The 18,379-nt window shown below is 47.5% G+C and overlaps 1 protein-coding gene across 1 annotated transcript in view; it reads right to left on the bottom strand.

Moving 5' to 3' along the window:
* Spen (spen family transcriptional repressor) overlaps window positions 1-18,379 on the bottom strand; it is a 70,014-nt gene that overhangs the window by 34,076 nt on the left and 17,559 nt on the right. The window contains exon 3 of the mRNA XM_032895153.1: window positions 14,345-14,821. Within this exon, the coding sequence (XP_032751044.1) occupies window positions 14,345-14,821 (477 nt within the window). The remainder of the gene's footprint in view (window positions 1-14,344; window positions 14,822-18,379) is intronic.

The following is an 18,379-nucleotide window of genomic DNA, read 5'->3' as shown; positions in this document are numbered from 1 at the left end:
TGGTGTCCACACAATAGCTCACAACCATCCATAAGTGAGTTCCAAGGGATCCAATGCTCTCCTGACCTCCCTGAGTACCACATGCACTATGTGCAGGCACAAGAAGGCAAAATATCCATACCCATAAAATAATCTCAATTTTTAAAAAGTATTTCAGTTTGGAAAGGTAGGAAAATTCTGGAGATGCCACAGGTCAGCTGATGTGGAAAACTTATTGCCACAGAACCTCAAATGTCTGAAATGGAGAGTGCTCTTGTTTATCCCGAGGCATCCTGCACAGTAATAAGTGCTTCCTTTGTTTCTTAAGATGTTAGTAACTCCTACCGCTTTTTAGTCAGTCTCAAGGGGTCTCACACACTCTGTCTTCCAAGTTTCTTTAGCTTGGCTGCTGCCTGAGAAAGCTGTGACTCAGCAAAGAAGAGCGGAGCAGCAAGGTGGCCTGAGTGATGGAAATGACATCCCAGAGCCCAGCTCTTCATTCAAGACCTCAGAGAAAAACCAGACCTAACAGCAATCCGAAACGGAATGGTGAGGAAGGCAGAGGGAAACTCGCAGCTGTGTGTCAGACCCAAGCCAAGCAGCCACATGTAATAATTCCTGCTGACAGGCAAACAGTGACAATCTACCCTGGAGTGAAGGGTTTGTGCTTTATCAGGGACTGGGGACAGACCCCAGGCTCCCCCCTACACTGGGCAGGTGCTAGACCCCGAACTGTATTCCCCAGGCCAAGGACTTTGAGCATCTGATTTTAGCAGAAGGTGCTGTTTAAAAATGTGCACTTAGCTCTCACAAAAGGGTAACCATGACTTCACTCTTCAGAAGGCAGCGACAGCTGCAGCCGGTTTTTTAAAGCTTATGATTATCTCTGAAGTTATGTAAAATATAGAAATAGTTCACCACAAAGAGCTGGATAATAAGCGAGAGACTAAAACCCACAGCGGAGCGCGGTGCTGCCCAGCAATGGAGCCTCCCTCCCTCCCTCCCATCCTCCCTCCCCCACCCAGAAGAGCCAAGACCCGGATCTTAACCTCACAACACAAGACAACAGAATGAATGAACCACGATCCCCTTCTGAGCCCTGAGCACGCACACTGAGCTCAGCACTGCTGCGTGCTAGGGGACACTCCACCACTAAGCCACCAGCGTTCCTCCCACAGGCACCTTTCTGAGCCACAGTCTTATTATACTGCTCAGGCTGGCCTTGAACTTCCTGCATACATAGGTGGAACACTGGACCTTCTGTTTTAGCCTCCCATCAGGCCTCGCTGAAATAGATCAAAGGAAGGAAGTAGGGGACTGGAGGAATCAGGCAAACAGGTATCTTTATACCTGGACACAGCTGTAACATTCTAACACTGGGGAGGCTGAGGCAAAAGGACTGCAAGCTTGAGACCAGACTGATCTACACAGCAAGATCTTCTAACAACAACAACAACAACAACAACAACAACAACAACAACATGCTGTCCAGCCTTACAGAGGAGTTACATAGAACAGAGTGAGTGAGTCTTGAAAGTAAGCTAGGTGAAATGAACTGAGTGAAAAGGCTCCAATGGGGCGGCAGTGGTGTGCGCTTTAAGCCCAGCACTGAGGAGGAGACAGTGGCAGTTGGATCTGAGTCTGAGGCCAGCCTGGTCTGCAGAGTGAGTTCTAGGACAGCCAGGGTTGTTACACAGAGAAATCCAGCCTCAAAACAAAAAAAAAACAAAAAAAAAAAACAAAACAAAACAAGTGGGGCTGGAGGGGTGACTCAGTGGTTAAGAGCACTGTCTCACTTTTGGGAAACAAACAACCTTGTTCCTGGAGTATTTTCAGTTTAAATTCCAAAGAGGACGGACAAAAAAAGTAGTCGCAATCCCCCTTGAGAGTCAGAAAGCAGGTTAGGAGCACAGAGCACACCACAGCACCTGCCTGGCCTGCACGAGGCCATGCATTCTTCAGAAAAGCTCCTTCTCGGGTATCCTCAAAGCAAAAGACCCCAGTACAGCCCACTATGGTGAAACACACCTAGAATTCAAGCACTTAGAAGGCTGAGGCGAGAGGATTGTTTGAGGGTAGCCTGAGCTATAAGGAAAGACCCTGTCTCAAGAAAATTAAAAAACAAAGTTACAGAGGCTGGAGGGATGGCTCAGTGGTTAAGAGCACTGACTGCTCTTCCAGAGGACCTGAGTTCAAATCCCAGCAACCACATGCTGGCTCACAACCCTCTGTAATGGGATCTGATGCCCTCTTCTGGTGTGTCTGAAAACAGCTACAGTGTACTTGTATAGTAATAATAATAATAATAATAATAATAATAATAATAATAATAATAATAATAATAATAATAAAAAAGAAAAGAAAAACAAAGTTACAAAAGCATGGAGCTTAACTGCTGTCTCCACAGTCAAAGCAAGTCTGCCTGAAGACCAGGAAAAGCCATCTTCACAGCCGCAGCATTTAGAACATCCAAAGGGTGCCAGGGTAGACAGTGCATCGTGGGTGTGTGGTGAAGTCTGCCCCAGGACTGCTCCAGTAATGGTCATGGTTCTTAGGGTAGATGGGAGAGAGAGAACGGCCAGAGACGTCGTCTGAAAGAGTGCAGAGTGGAGTGAGGAAAGATGGCCCGTGGCCATCCGTGAGAGAGGGGAGACCAGCAGGGATGGAGACCGGAGGACCTGGGGTCACCTGCAGGAGCTGAGGAGAGCTGGGTGAAGAGCTGGGAGGGAGCGCAGAGGCAGGGGGCTGCCACGGGGTCTTTGAAATAGATGTGTAGCAAGTACTTGTAAGCAGGGACTGAAGGAGCCTGGGGGCTAACATGAACCTTGATGCACTGATAAACAACGCAGGTATTAATTGGAGAGCCATGTCCCTTTGCCAGAGGTAAGGAAAATGGCCGTTTGCTAAGTGAAAGCCGCTTTACAGGTCCCCAGGCTGGCTTTTATCTAATCACCAGGACCCCTCTGCAGCCAGGTCAGGACTCTGGTTTCTGGACATTCAGGCTGCCTTTAGAGTTTGGGGAAGTGGGAGTTTCCTTTGGACCTGACAGTCAGGAGACAGATAAAACGTCTCGCAGTGGGATCTGCTTATTCTCTGACCGTGTAAAGTGTAAAATCAACTAAAATGCATAGGAAGCCTGAACCAGGGCAGCGCACAGACCACATAGGACGTGGGGAGGGTTTTTGCTTTGGGGTTCTTTTGGAAGGTGTCTTTTGTTTTGTTTTGTTTTATACCAAGGTCTGTGTTAGTTATTTTTCTGTTGCTGTGATGAAACATCATGGCCAAGGCAGTTTACAGAAGGGAGCATTTAACTGGGGGCTTGCGTATAGCTTTAGAGTAAACGTCAGGCCAAGAACACGGTGGGAAGCATGGCGGCCGGCAGGCAGGCAGGCAGCATGGCACTGCCGCGGGAGCGGAGAGCTCACCCCGATCCGCAGGCAGAAAACTGAACAAGGCTGGGCCTGCTGAGGGTTCTCAAAACCTCAACGCCCACAAGGCCATGCCTCCTAATCCTTCCCAAATGGTCCCGCCAACTGGGGGACTACGCATCCGAGCACATGAGCCATGTGGGACTATTCTCATCCAAACCACTGAGGCTTGCTATGTAATTAACCCTGGCTGGCCTTGAACTCACAGAGATCCACCTGCCTCTGACTCTCCCATGCTGTTTGCCATGACCCACCTTTTTTTTTTTTTTTTTTTTAAAGTATTCAGGATTTCCTTCTACAGCTCAAGCTTGAATGAGATCCTCCTTCCTTAGGCCCTTGAGTACAATGATTTCAGGTATCAGCCACTAACTATACCCACCAAAATGTGGGATATTTAATTCCAAATGAAATCTAACTGGGTACGCCTGATGCAGCCTGTGCCAATGCCCGTCAATACACTCTGAGGTTTCATTCTTTCCAAATTTAACTTTACAGCTACCTCTCCGTCCTGTCCAGAACACGAGAGCGGCTTGCTAGTGCCTGCTTCTGAACATTCTTCAGAAGACGCCTCAGGCCCAAGAGGTCTGAAAGGCACTGAAGTACTCGGAGACAGCTCAGCTTTACAACTCGGGGTGCTGGCTCATTACTGAGAAACCTCAGCCTAAAGCTGTTCCCTTTAAATGCAACCATTTCTTTAGAATTTCACCGCAGACACAAAGCAATGGTGTACATGGCCATGGCGCTGTGACGGCCCAGTCAAAAGCAGCTGCGCCTGCTGAGAATAAAGAAGACCCATGGAGCGCCTCGGGTTTGAGGTAGGGACCGTGTTCTGGAGCGGCACAGACAACTCCACTGCAGTCACAGACACACGGTAAGAAGACGACGTCAGTCATCACTTTAAAATAACCTTCGCGTTAACCTTTTCCTGGTCGGCAGTAAGTTTAGGCAGGTGTGGAGGCCCAGAAGTGAGGCGAGAACCTGGAGAGGTGCTCAGTGGCTAGCGGCCCCAGCTTGAGGACCACAGTTCAGACCTCAGGCCGGATGTAAGCCAGGAATCCTGCAGACACCCTAAACCCTAACTCCCGTCCAGGGAGTCGGATGCCTCCTCTAGCCCCCAAGCAGACACGAATACATACACATGCACATGCACGCACACAGATCCAGGCAGGTCCAAGAAGACACGAATACATACACACGCACATGCACGCACACAGATCCAGGCAGGTCCAAGCAGACACGAATACATACACACGCACATGCACGCACACAGATCCAGGCAGGTCCAAGCTACAGAGTGAGGTTCTGTCAGGGGACGCGGCAACTATACTGTTAATCCTGCTCAGCAGGTATTAAATCTTAGCTTCCATCCCCATCATTAAAAAAAAGTTAGGGCCACTGAGAGGGCTCGGAGGTAAAGAGCACATACATACCTCCGGGTCAAGAGGACCCAGGTTCAATCCCCAGCACCCACACGGCAGCTCTCAAGTGTCTGTAACTCCAAGATCTGACGCCCTCATACACAGACATACGTCCAAACAAAACACCAACGCACAAAAGAAAACTAAATTTTTTTAAAAGAAAAACGTGGCAAGGGATTACTACATAAAGAGTTGAGAGGCAGGTTTTTCACACCTGTAGGTCAACACTCAGGAGTAGGGATGAGGACCAGAATTTCTAGAACATCCTCCAGAAAGTGGAGGCCAGCTCGGACTACTTGAGACCTCGTATCGAGAATAGAACAAAGGTGACATGGTAATCCCAGCACTTAAGACAGAGGCAAGTGGATCTCTGAGTTCCAAGGTCAGCCTGGTCTACACAAGAGCCAGGGCTACATAGTGAGACCCTGCCTCGAAAACAAACAAGTGAACAAAAACCACATCAATGTTAGGGGCTGGAGAGATGGCTCAGAGGTTAAGAGTACTGCCTGCTCTTCCAAAGGTTCTGAGTTCAATTCCCAGCAACCACATGGTGGCTTCTAACCATCTATAATGAGATTTGGTGCCCTCTTCTGGCTTGTAGGCATATATGCAGAAAGAACACTATATATAATAAATAGATCTTTTAAAAATAAATTACATCAATGTTAAAACCCACACTCTACCAACACACAGATTTACCCTAACTTGTTTTAATTATTTTCAACCTAACCAGAATCAACCCTTGCTCAGTCCAAGGTACAAAGAATTGAGAGTCTGACAAGGCCGGAGCGGCTCTAGGGAGCTCCAGTCACCAGCTCTAGAGAATGCACTGGTGCGGCAAGGCAGTGGCTAGGACGCCTTAGCTGCTGGGGCTTGGAACAGTGTACTATAGCGGGGGGGACGGGATCCGAACACTGCAGTACAACTGCGGCTGGTGGCCCCGCCTCTGGGCTTGATGGACACCACCCCCCTGTGAGCATGCCCACACCACACCTACACCACCAGGCTGGCCGATCCCAGAAGCAGTTTCTGCCCACTGCGCCCAGCAACGCCACAAACAAGGCAAACACTGGCAAAACAAGGAAGCTTTCAGGAGGTGGCAAACAGCCAACTCAAACTGGATAATTCCAGTTCAGGCTGGTTCAAGATACAAACACACAGTTCCTAGCTTCTCAAAGAAAACTCAGCCACCGACTCCAGGTTCTTTTCCTCAGTGGCAGAGCAAACCCGAGTCAGCTCAGTATCTAAGCCCCAAACTGAAGACCTATTTATTCTTCTGGCCCTAAAACCACCAGAAGACAGACCGACAGACACAGATGCACACACAGAGAGAGACAGACACACACAGAAAGACAGACAGACACAGACACACACGCACCCCTTTTAAGCGTTACTAAAACTGTAGAGTCGACATCCTTTTTGGGAAACCAGCTAGGAAATGCGCCTGCTCCCGGATCACCACAGTCCGAACTACGCACCCGCCTTTCCTTCCACACTGAGCACACACCTCTCCCAGCCCAGACATGCTCACAGCCTTAAGGCACAAGGTTGTGTGGCAAGCACGGCAAGCAGCAGCCAAAACAGAACATCTGCAAACTGGCTCTGCTGCGACCCCTGCAGGCCGGCGTGGAAGGGAAGGGAAACCTGCAGAGCCCGTCCGCACCAGAACAAACAGCCCTACAGTTCACAAACACTCTGGTAGGGGTGGAGAGTCGGGGAGGGAGGCAAGGAGTTGTTGCCCCTCAGCTCTAGGCACTGACTATCAGCTCTGACGAGAACTTCCAGGGAAATCTGGATACCATACTTTAAAGAAACAGACTAACTGATGGGTAATACCATGAACGGACTTTTACCGCATCCCATCACCAACAGTAGGAAGCTGCAAGCTAGAAACTTACCCTAATAGCTAAAGGCCCACAGTCAAGATTATGGTTTCTGCTCACAGCATTTTCTTTGGAAACCTTGGAGAGGCTCGAGTAATATGGCTAAAGGAATGTAGCGCTTTACCTGGGCTTGTATGAGTGCAGATATCTGCGTTCTAGGTGAAAACGCAGGCCAGGAGACAAACTAAGAGCCATCCCTCTAAGAGTGTGCACTGGATAGAGGGTGGAGCTTCGTGTGAGAGCACGCAAAGGGCCTGGGCTCCATACCCAATATCCCCTCCTCAAAAACAACAACAAAAACCAAAAAACAAAACAACCCTCTATCTTTATAGTTTCTAACACTGGCTGCGTTAAATAAGAATTCTCTAAACCTTTACTCGAAACCTTCCTGAGTGCCCCAAAATATACATTATTTCATTTGTTAGTCCAAAATAACTGACTTTCACAAATTCACGTGTGTGTAGTTCTTTTGCAACTGACAAGGCAGTTTCAATGGTCCCAACACAGGCATCTGTCTCCATAACACCCACATGGAAAAATAACATTCCAATCTAAGCAATTCGCTTAAACTGATTATTTATTTATTTATTTCGTTTTATTTTGGGTACAGGGTCTCACTACATAGAACAGGCTAGCCTGCCTCTGCCTTCAGTGTGCTGGGGCTAAAGGTGTGTACCGCCACACGGCAAGAAACGTTTATTTCACACACTTAGGAAGCTGCTCCCACACATGGTACTTTCTAGTAAACTATACATTATCATAGCAAGCTGCATGACCAGGTAAAATAAACTCATATAACTATAATGGTGTGTTATCTATGAGACTGTCATAACAAGCATTCCCCAAGCCCACCATGATGCTCACACACACCTATGTGCTCGCACACAGGAGTGGGGCACTGCAAGAGCCTCCCTCCAAAAACCAAACAAGGGCTGGAGAGACGTCAGGGTTGAGGACTTTAGACTCCATCCCGAGAACCAGACATCCCCATGGATGTATTAATCCCTAAGAGAGCTGTCACGTGGAGACAGGAGAATCCAGCAAGCTCTAAGGCCAGCAGCAGGAGCAGTGTCCCGGGAACAAGAGATCTTGCCTCAAACAAGATGGAAGGCAAGGAAGGACAGACATGTTCCCTGTGGCAGGAGTGTACCTACTCGCACGCACGCACGCACGCACGCACGCGCGCGTGGGAATTCATCCTCCTAACTAACCCTAAAAAAAAGCACGCTTACTAAAGCAAAACAAAGGTGTCAGGGGACAGACCAGTCACCAACCCCAGGGTTCCCCACACATCCTTTCTACAAGAGACAGCAAATTTGGACATGTGTCTATGTGAGCTGGAGAGAAAGCCGTCGTTCACAACTTAAATCAGTGAACGCCAAGAGTTTGTAGGGGTAAAACTACAAAGCCACTTGTGATCTGTGCAGACTCGGTCCTCACAGGTAAATAAGATTATATGCCAGGGTCATTTCTGGCCTTTGTTTTGTTTTTTGAGACAGGCTTTCTCTGTATAGCTCTGGCTGTCCTGGACCTTGCTATGTAGACCAGGCTGACCTCAAGATCTGCTGCCCCTGTGTCCCAAGTGCTGGGATTAAAGGCATGTGGCACCACGACCGGCTTCTGCTGTTTTTTGAGGCAATATCTTATTATACAGGCCAGAATGGCCTTGCACTTAAGCTGCCTCGAGCCCCAAAGTACTGGGATTACATCATACTAGCATGCTATGCTCTAGGCCAGCAGCCTTCTTTTTTATTACCTTTTTATGCCTGGTGTAGAAGCATTGAGGGGCCATAAGTATATCTCAGTGGTAGAGCAAGGTCTTCTCAGCTCCCCAACAGTGGGGATGGGGTGGGAGGATCTAAAATGTATTCAATATTTTAATTACTTTTTAAACTTTTTACCCAAAATTCAGGTAAGATAAACACTACTGTCCAACAGTAGGGGAGCTCAGTGGTATCACAGACAACTTTACACTTCAGACAGGGGCTCGTGTATCCTTAGGCTGACCCAAGTGTGCATGTAAACAGAGGATGGCCTTGAATGCCTGGTCACCCCACAAGTCCTAGGATGACAACATCATTCAAGACCATGCTACTCATAAACAACTTTTAACATTTTTATTTAAAATAAATACATCTATAAATATCCCTAGGGAAAAAAAACTTTAAAAATGTTTCCAGGACAGCAAAACGAAAAGTTGGTTAAACGAAAGTTGGCTCCAAACCCCACCAGCTCAATGGAAGGAGCGATAAAATCCACACCCTGCAAGTGTGGCTTCCTCAGGGCTCCACAGGAGCTGCTGCTCAAACGCCACTCCCATACACACACAACAACTGCTTCTTCAAAGTTTACAACCACCTGTAACTCCACTCCATGCAATCTGAGGTTCTTCTGGCACCCTTGGGCCATGCACATACATGTGCTCATTCATACGAACACATGAAGTTAATCTCGTGAAATTTACACTTTTAGCCAAGTGTGGTGAAACACACCTTTAATCCCAGCACTCAAGAGAGACACACAGGGGGCTGGGGATTTAGCTCAGTGGTAGAGCGCTTACCTAGGAAGCGCAAGGCCCTGGGTTCGGTCCCCAGCTCCGAAAAAAAGAACCAAAAAAAAAAAAAAAGAGACACACAGATCTTTCTGCGTTTGAGTCCAGCCTGGCCTACACAGTAAAACTCTGTATCAATTTAAAACCAACCAAAACATTTTTTTCTTTCAATTTTCCTTTCAAGAAAAAGTAGACTACTCTTCTGTCAAGGCAATGTGTCAAGCAAGGAGGTGTCAGCACCACAGCCAGGGTGGGAGGTGACATCACACCGCCGGGGTGAGATGCTAGGGACCAAACCCAGGGCTTTGTGCACACCTGGTAAACACTTCACTAACACTGGTGGCTCACAGCCTCTGTAATGGGATCCAATGCCCTCTTCTGGTGTGTGTGAAGACAACTGCAGTGCACTTATATATAATAAATAAATCTTTAAAAAAAAAAGAACGAACAAACGAACGAACGGAGTTCTGTTGAGGCCTCACAGAGTGGCTGGATAGAGCACCAGAGTTCACTGCTGGCCCCCACATGAAGGGGAAGAGAACCAACTCCACAGAGCTGTGCTCTGACCTCAACATCTCAACAAGCACCCTAGGCCGCACAGCCTTCACACACAGGCATGCGCACACACCAAATTTAAAACAAGTAGTGTTCTGCTAAAGGAAAAGCGGTGTGCTGGGTGGGGCTACAATAAAGAAAGGCACCTGCAGCAGCCCGGGGGTGGGGCCTACCCAGGGGCCTGCTTCTCACCAGCAACTGCAGTGAAAGCTGTGAGAAAAGCTCTTCAGGAAAGTGGCACAACCACAGTCACTAAGCAGGGCGGGCTCGCTCCAGGTGGCTGCTAGAAGTCTTGCCACCCCTAATCACAGAGGTCAAAGGTGGGTCTCCCAGTCAGCCAAACTGACAGGAGAATAATTGTTTACAGTGTGGACTACTTATACTGTACAACATGCAAAACAATGTTAATTTCAAACATCTTTAAATAGCTTTTGGGACTATTACACTTAAAAATCATCTAGGAAGGGAGAGGGAAGGCCTTGGTTTTGCATTTGTTGGAAGGTGTGACAAGGTCTCACTATACACCTTGCTGTCCTGGAACTCACTCTGCACACCAAGCTGGCTGGACCTCCACAGATCTGCCTGCTGCTGCCTCCCCAGTACTTGAATTAAAGGAACGCAGGTCTTCAGTCTGTTTCCCAACAGGTTATGCATCCCACACTGACCTCAGAATTCACTATGTAGCTGAGGATGCCCTTGAACTGCTGAGTCTCCTGTTTAAATGATGAATGTGTACACCACGCCTGACTTAAAAGAGCTATTTCTTCCCAAAAAGAAATTAAGCCATTATAAATTTGTGTAACATTTTAAAATATTACTTTGCATGTTAATTAGAGGGAAAGGAACATCTGATAAAGGAACACGAGGCTAAGAGAGCCTCTCAGTATCACTAACCCTAACTTCATTTGTGACCACAGGACCAAAGGTCCCACCTATCTCCAAGGGTTCTGCGTTCTTCTTCATGTTAACCAAGAACCCATCTGAGTCTTCCAGATGATTCTGAAAGGGCAAAGAGCCTGTGGTGCTGCTCTCGGTGGCTCGGTGGCGGTGGCGAGCCCTGGCAGAGCCATGACTGGCTCAGGCTCTTTCACAGTCTTCAACCTTAGCACACTGTCGCCCGCCCATCCCCAGTCAGGCACTCTCCGGCACAGCCTGTTCTCCTTCCCCAAGGACCTAACACTGGAATTATACTTTGAGCTTACAGGCACCTCCCATGGTTTTGATGGAGTTGTTTGGTTGACTGACTGGGTTTTCTATGGAGCAGGGTGGTAAAGGTTCACGGGTGTGGGGGTCTTTTTTGGTTTTTGCTGTTGTGTGTTGCAGAACAAAGCCTGAAGCATTCTAGGCGAGCACTACCAAGTGAGCAGGCCCAGCGGCTGCTTTCACCAGCTCTCTCCCTTCTGAATCCTTCAGTGCTTATCCCTGCACACGGAGCAAAACCCCGGGGCTGGAGAGACTGGCTCGCTGCTCCTGCAGAAGACCTGACTTCAGTTCTGAGCACCCACGCTGAGATGTATACTGTCCACTGCTATAGTTCCAGGATACACAGCGCTGTATCTTCTGATTGCTGTGGAAAACAGGCACACACGACACACACACATACATGCTGGCAAAACACTCATCCACATAAAACAAGTACACCTAAAAACTTACATTTTAAAGAATACAATCCTAAACTATTAACATGTTTAACCATTTTTAAATTATCTGTTGGTCTTAGCCAGGTATAGTAGCACACACCTTTAATGCCAACACTCAGGATACAGAGGCGGTGACTGAATTTGAGGCCAGCCTGATCTACACAGTGAGTTTCAGGTCAGTCAATGCTATGTAGGGAGACCTTGTCACACACAACAACTATCTGCTGATCTCAAAACATTCAGATCATTCCTCTGTCCACAAAAGTCCTTACATGCTATATACAATGCCTTTCTCCTTACATGCTACATACTCTGCACAGCCTGACCAATGCCCCGTCTTAGGTCTCGGGGTTCTCCCATCATTCTATACATAGATACCCAGCACTTATCACAAAGCAGCCGTCACACTGCTAACAATAGAAAGAAATCAATAAGCTAACACGTTAGGTTCAGGTAATGAACTAAAAGCAAAATATGCAAGGCTGAAATACACCAAGTCCAGAAAGAAATTGTAACCATAATTATGTTCTCTCTGCTTAGAGAAAAGAAAAGTGTGTGTGCTCGTGCATACATGTACACACACAGACAGACATACACACACACACATATAATAAATGTATGTATATATTTGTAAGTATACACACTCTCATGCACACTTCCATATTACTACATATGAGAAGGAAGCAATAAGTCAAGAAATGCAGTAGAACGTCTTCAAAGGGGTTAAACAAATAGGCTGAAGACCGGACTCAGTTGGTAGCCGGCTTGCCTTGCACACAGAGAGCCTGGGCTCAACCTGAAGAACCCCACAAACCAGGGCGTGGTATCACACACTTGTAATGTCAACATTCCCAAGCCCATGGGGTGCTGTCCTCTGGTGAGGGCTAGAATCCCTGCCTCCTTGCTCATGTGGGCCTCAGCAGTACAAATCGGCCATGCCAAGTACAAAGAGCACAAAAGTTTACATTTTACATCACAGAACACCTCCTGAACAGGGCCAATTCAACAGCTCAGTTGGTCAGACATGACCTTCTGACCCTCCAGCTCCTGTTCTCTCTGTCATCAGGACATCCTGGACAGGGTCACCAGCAGCAGTCACCTGGGAATCTCTCTGCTCACCCACGTTCTCCCTAAGACTTGGTCCGCAGGTCTTTTCCAGGTACATCCCGCCCTTCTTCATGTTCAGACTGTCAGAACACAGATCTGAACATCTACGTGAGCAGATTAGCTTGGTGAGCATATCAGATCACACGTGTGTGTCAGCTTTGTGTCTCGTCCAGACTGTAACCATGGCCTTCAGTATAGAGCTGGCACAGGGCCTGACACCACACCAACATCCACACCGCATACACTTTCAGTCAGGCTCCGACCCCTGAAATGCTGAGGGGCTCCTTTAATGGGCAGGGCCTAGAGAAGTTATAAAGGAGAGTGAAACACGGCAAGATTTTATAGCCTGTTCCTAGGATTCAAATGAACTTCAGCCACTCTTCATCCAGCCGTCAGGCCAGTCCGACTTCTCTGGCTTCCTACAGTAAGTACCAGTTCACTAACGTGACAATTTCCTAATAGTTAAGATGAAGCTAGGGGCTGGAGAGACGACTCAGTGGTTGAGAGCACTGACTGCTCTTGCAGAGGTCCTGAGTTCAATTCCCAGCAACCACATGGTGGCTCACAACCATCTGTAATGAGATCCGATGCCCTCTTCTGGTGTGTCTGAAGACAGAGACACTGTACTCACATATATAAAATAAATAAATAAATCTTTAAAAAAAAAATGGGGCTAAAAGTTCCCACTTCACTATTAGGCAATCTAGGAAACCTAAGAGAGCTATCCACTCACATGATCATTTGCTTCTCCTAAATGTAAGCACATAATACTGAAAGCAAATTCTGGACTTTTTAATCAGGTCCCAGAAGCTGTGTGTTCTAGGTTCATAATACATGCCACCCAAATTTAAACCTAGGGCGCCTTGTTTAAAGTCTGAAGAAGAAACAGAGAGAAGAAATGCACAAAGCCTGCCTCGGCCATGAAGCAAGCGGCACCTGCTCACTAGGAAGGGGGTTACTATAGAGACGCGCAGTAAGCGTGTCGCGAGCCGTTCCATCTCACTATTCACGATAAATGAGAGTACCATTTGTTTTCTGGGAATCTGGGGCTCTTCAGCATGGGGATGGGTACTGAGCAGGCAGGATCCAGAGTCTCCTGCCATGGCCTCCTGCCACTCTTACTTCTACAGTAAGGGTCACATAAGCAATGAGAAAGTGGGGGCCCAGAAGTCGCAAGGAAAACTACGCAGTATTACCTAAGGTTTGCTTTCAACCCGTCACGTGCCAGAGCAGTCAGTTTGCTTACAGCCTAAGCTCTAAGTCTCCTTGTTAACCAACAATTTACTGTTGCTGTCTCTAACATAAAACTCCTTCATATCCAAAACAGCCCAACGAACTGAGTTCTTGCAGCCCTGAAGAATACCGTAGCTCTGGGGTTAAGAACGCATTTATAAAACCGGTAACGCACACTGCGGTGTTCAAGTCTGTTTAAAGTTGATTCGCTTGCTGATAATAAACCATGTATTCCAGCAATACATTTACCCAATAGCTTTCAGAAACACTGGCCCCATGGAGAAGCTGAGTCCTCACTCTTAAGTTACAACGAAACTCCAGAGATCCAGGGTCCCGTCTGTCTCACCAGACTTCCATCACTGTTTCTCCTCCTTTCCAGCAACTGAATTTTCCCAACAGCCCTGACAAACCGTCGCTTAGACTCTGGCTAACTCGGTATCGCAGTGTTACCCATTAAACACAAAATCCAGGATGGCTTGGTTAGACAGGAAGTATTAAGTTAACCACGCTGAGCGTTTGCGAGCTCGCCGGTGAGCGGCTGAGAACCTACCTGTCCGTGCTGCTGCTGCTGCTGCTGCTGATGGAGTCGCTGCTGGAGGATCTGCTCCTGGAGCCACTGCCGCTGGGGGACCTGGTGGGTCTGGACGCTTGGCTGGCCAGCCTCTGCGGGGACTGGTTTCTAGACTGGGATGAATGTGGTGAGCGACTCCTGCTGTGCTGGTAGCTGCGCTCTGGCCTTCTGCCTCGTACCTCCCGGGTAAGGTCGTCCCTGTAGATATCCCTGTGTACCACACTGGGCAGTGTAAACTGCTCCCGGGCCCTAGGTTCGTATCGGGGGTCATGAGCATCAAAGCGGTTTGGACTTCGACTCCGAGAAGTGTAATAGAGCCCGTGTTGTAAAGTCCGCTCTCGAGGGTCTCTATAGTAATCCTGATCGTAATGTCTTGTCCGATCAAATGCTCCTGTCCCCCGTTCATGGTGTCCATAGGCACTATGTTCATAAGCACGCTCCCTGTTATCTGAAGCCCTGCATTTAGGAGGGGAAAATACTTCATCAGAAAGAAGCAAGCAAAACTGAGTGCAAATCATGCAAACATTCACGTCAGAGCTGCCTTTTCGCCTCACCTTTCTGGACAGCACAAGCCTTAGTGTAAGCAAACACTGACATGCTCGCCATTTCACCTGACTCCATAACCTCACTAATGAGCACCGCTACTTCCTTTATATAGTGGGTCTTCCCTGGTGGTAATCCCTTTATTGGGGGTTTTCCAACTTGTACTAAAAGGTGTGGGTGTGTGCATGAGTGTGTGCATGTTGTAACACCAGCCTTTTTTCTGTTTCTTAAAGTCTCCTATAGCTCGGGTAACCTCAAACTCCCCATACAGATAAGCATGACCTTGAACTTCTGATCTTAAGCAACAGGATGACACAGGATGACGGGTGTGTGCCACAATGCATGCACAACGCCCAGCTTGCACCCTGATTTTAATGTGAAAGCTCCTTGTTATATGTTTAGCTGAGGCTTATTTTTAAATAAGGTCTTACTGTGTGACCCTGACTGGCCTAGATCTATGTAAACGAGGTCGGCCTCAAACTCAAAGATCTGCCTGCCTCTGCCTTCGAGTGCTGGGATTAAGAGAGTGCACCCGCCAGGCCCAACTTAATGCTAAAGGTTTTTTTTGCAGTTTCATCTGAGTAAAATGTACTATGCTTCTAATTATTTGCAGTTTGCTTTGGGACACATCTGCATACTGCATTGGGAAGACGCTGAGGCCTGTGACAGCCCACGTCTGCAGTGGAAGGATTATCAAACAAACAAAAAGAAAAAAAAAATTCAGATGCAACATTTCTTACTCCTGAACTTTCCTTCCCTTGGAGACAGACAGGGTCTTCCTGTGTAGCCCAGGACAGACTTGCAACTTTCAAGCCATCTGCTTCAGTCTCCCCAGGACCTGGAACTCCAAGGCATGAGCCACCTTCAGGCCTCTCATCCATTTTTTCTGCTTAGGTACTCTAAATAAATCACTAAGCTACATCAATTGACCAAATAATTATATTTAAAAATGAAAAGGAATCTTAAGAGCAATTAGGACATCAAAATCCTGGGATGTTACTTAACAGAGTCTGCACAACTTTAGCTAAGAATAAAAGGTGTTTTATCTCCTTCTGCTCCCAACTACCGTTACATAATTTTTAAATATGTATTCCATGGTTCATTTTCTTCATATGTGTGCTCAGTGACTGGAGGAAATGGGTCTTCTTGGCTTTTACTGCACTCAGTGTACCTGAGAGGAAACCAGCCATGCTGGCGACTGAGAGCTACTCTGAGCAGCCATCAGCAATGAGCGGACGTCACTGGTTTTGTTGTGCAGCACTGGGATCTGATCCAGAACCCTGTACATGTTGGGGCAATGTCCTACCACTGAGTGACATTTGCAGTCCCCTTAACATTCTTAGTTAAGATGTGAATGGTCACCAACTCAAGAGCACAGTACTGCGTGTGCGTGTAGGACAGCACTTACGCACTTCTGTGGTGATTTAAGGCATCTGGCATGGCAGCCCACACCCTTTTATGGAGGCAGAGATAAGTGAGTCTCAGTGTGAGGCCAGTGAAACCCGGCCTCAGAAAAAGAAAATGGAAAAAAGAAAAAAGAAGAAAAAGGAAAAGGAAAAGGAAAAGAAAGGAAGGGAAGGAGGGAGGGAGGTAGGGAGGATGAACAGAAGGACAGACAGACCCTACTCTTTTAAGAAATTCTAAGTTCTCTACTCTGCAGGGAACAGGCCACTGGAGCTTCTCTGCAACCTTGACCTCTATCAATAATCTATCAAAGATATAAGGAATCATGAAAGATAAAGAATTAGGACCTCTCCAACGAGGCTAGATTCAAAGTCTGTGACAACCTACGCCATCTTCTCAATCCCCCCTAGACTTCCCGCCTCTCCAACAGGGCTGGTCATCTTCCGGGTCGCTCAGTGCCGTGTGCAGGCTGTGTGTGTGCACACATGTGTGCATGCATGTACACATGCACATATCCAAGACCACATGGAGGGCAAGCTGGGCCTTTTCCTTGACCACTCTGACCCTTACTCTTTATTCACACTTTGTAAGATCTAGGACTCGTCGTATAGACTAGGCTGGCCTCACACTCAGAGACTCTCTCTTGCCTCTGTCTCCAGTGCTGAGACTGAAGGTGTGCGTCACCACACCCAACCCAGACCTTACTTTCTCACTTAACCTGGTGGAGCCAAGCAACTGAGCTAGGCAGACAGCAAATAAGCTTCAGGGGCGCCCTGCCTCCAGCTCCCAGTGAGGGCAGCAGCTGCCAATCACTGTGCCGGGCTGTCACTGGGCATAGGATCTGAACTCAGGACTCTGGCTGCATGGAAAGCATCTCACGGACGAGCCGTCCCTTCAGACTACAATCAGCTGCTCTGGCTGCTTCTGCTGCCATCATGGGAAAACTTCGAAGCTGGTACAGTGTGAGTGTGAGTGTGAGTGTGAGTGTGTGAGAGATATTTCCCTCTTAAGTGTATTAAATGACATTATTTTGCTTTTTCATTAACCATAATTCCAAATTTTGACTATTCCAATGTCTAACAAGAAGGTTCCTTTGAGATGTACAAGAAAACATTTGTTTCTGCACGCTGCCAAGTGTTAATCGGTGAAGCCATAAGCAACATTTCTGGGCAGTCACAGCTACAGCTGCTACTCGACAGTATGTGCAGTTCTTATCTTAGGAAGAGACAGAGGCAGGCACGGGAGGAGCAGAGCTGGCGGCTAACTGCTAGTCTCAGTCATCTGTTAGTGCTGTGCATCTAGAGTTAGTGGGGAAGAGAGTAGGACTTGGGTTAGACGAGGGGCTGATATACACAGGTCAGGACATACCAACCTTTTCCACTGTGGAAACACGACCTATAATCCCAATTAAATCTAGGGAGAGAATTGTGAACATAACTTCCCCAATTTTGGCCCCTCTTACAGGGGTAATCCACCTTCTTAGTGGGCAAGGGTGTCAAATGATATTTAGATGAACCACAAGAAAAAAAATCTTAGTGACCAGACAAATAATTCCACAGGAAGCAAGTAGTCCCAAACAAAGTGTAACTCTTAAACCCCCAGACTTCTTTCTTGAGAGAGTAGACAATTATAAATTGATCCACATTCATAAACATCTGCATCCCTAAAGAGGAACCAGGCAGCTGGCAACGAGGAACATTTCTCTATAATCCCAACCAATGAGGAACAAAGTCGCTGGGAGCTGTTCGCTTTTGTAGACATCCAGCCCAGTCAGTTTGACTGCTGTATCCAAAACTGATCATCTAGTCCAAAGCTAAAGTTCCCTCAGCAGGGCGGTAACCTGCTTAAGAAGCGACAGTAATCCTCTTCCCCTTGGCTACTGGAGTCTTGAGCTCATAGCATCCCATACATCCCAGCAGTTAGAAGCGGCTATATCCAGGATTTATAAACGTCCATCGCCTGTTTCCCCAATTCCATCAAGTGTAATTCCACGGAAAGTGAGTAGATCCAAAATGGGAAACCAAGCGAAGACTTTGATCTTCCTCACCCACGCACGCACGCACACAT

Source organism: Rattus rattus, chromosome 1, assembly GCF_011064425.1.
Source record: "Rattus rattus isolate New Zealand chromosome 1, Rrattus_CSIRO_v1, whole genome shotgun sequence".
NCBI classification, from domain to species: Eukaryota; Metazoa; Chordata; class Mammalia; order Rodentia; family Muridae; genus Rattus; species Rattus rattus.
This window is presented reverse-complemented; position numbering and strand designations above follow the sequence as displayed.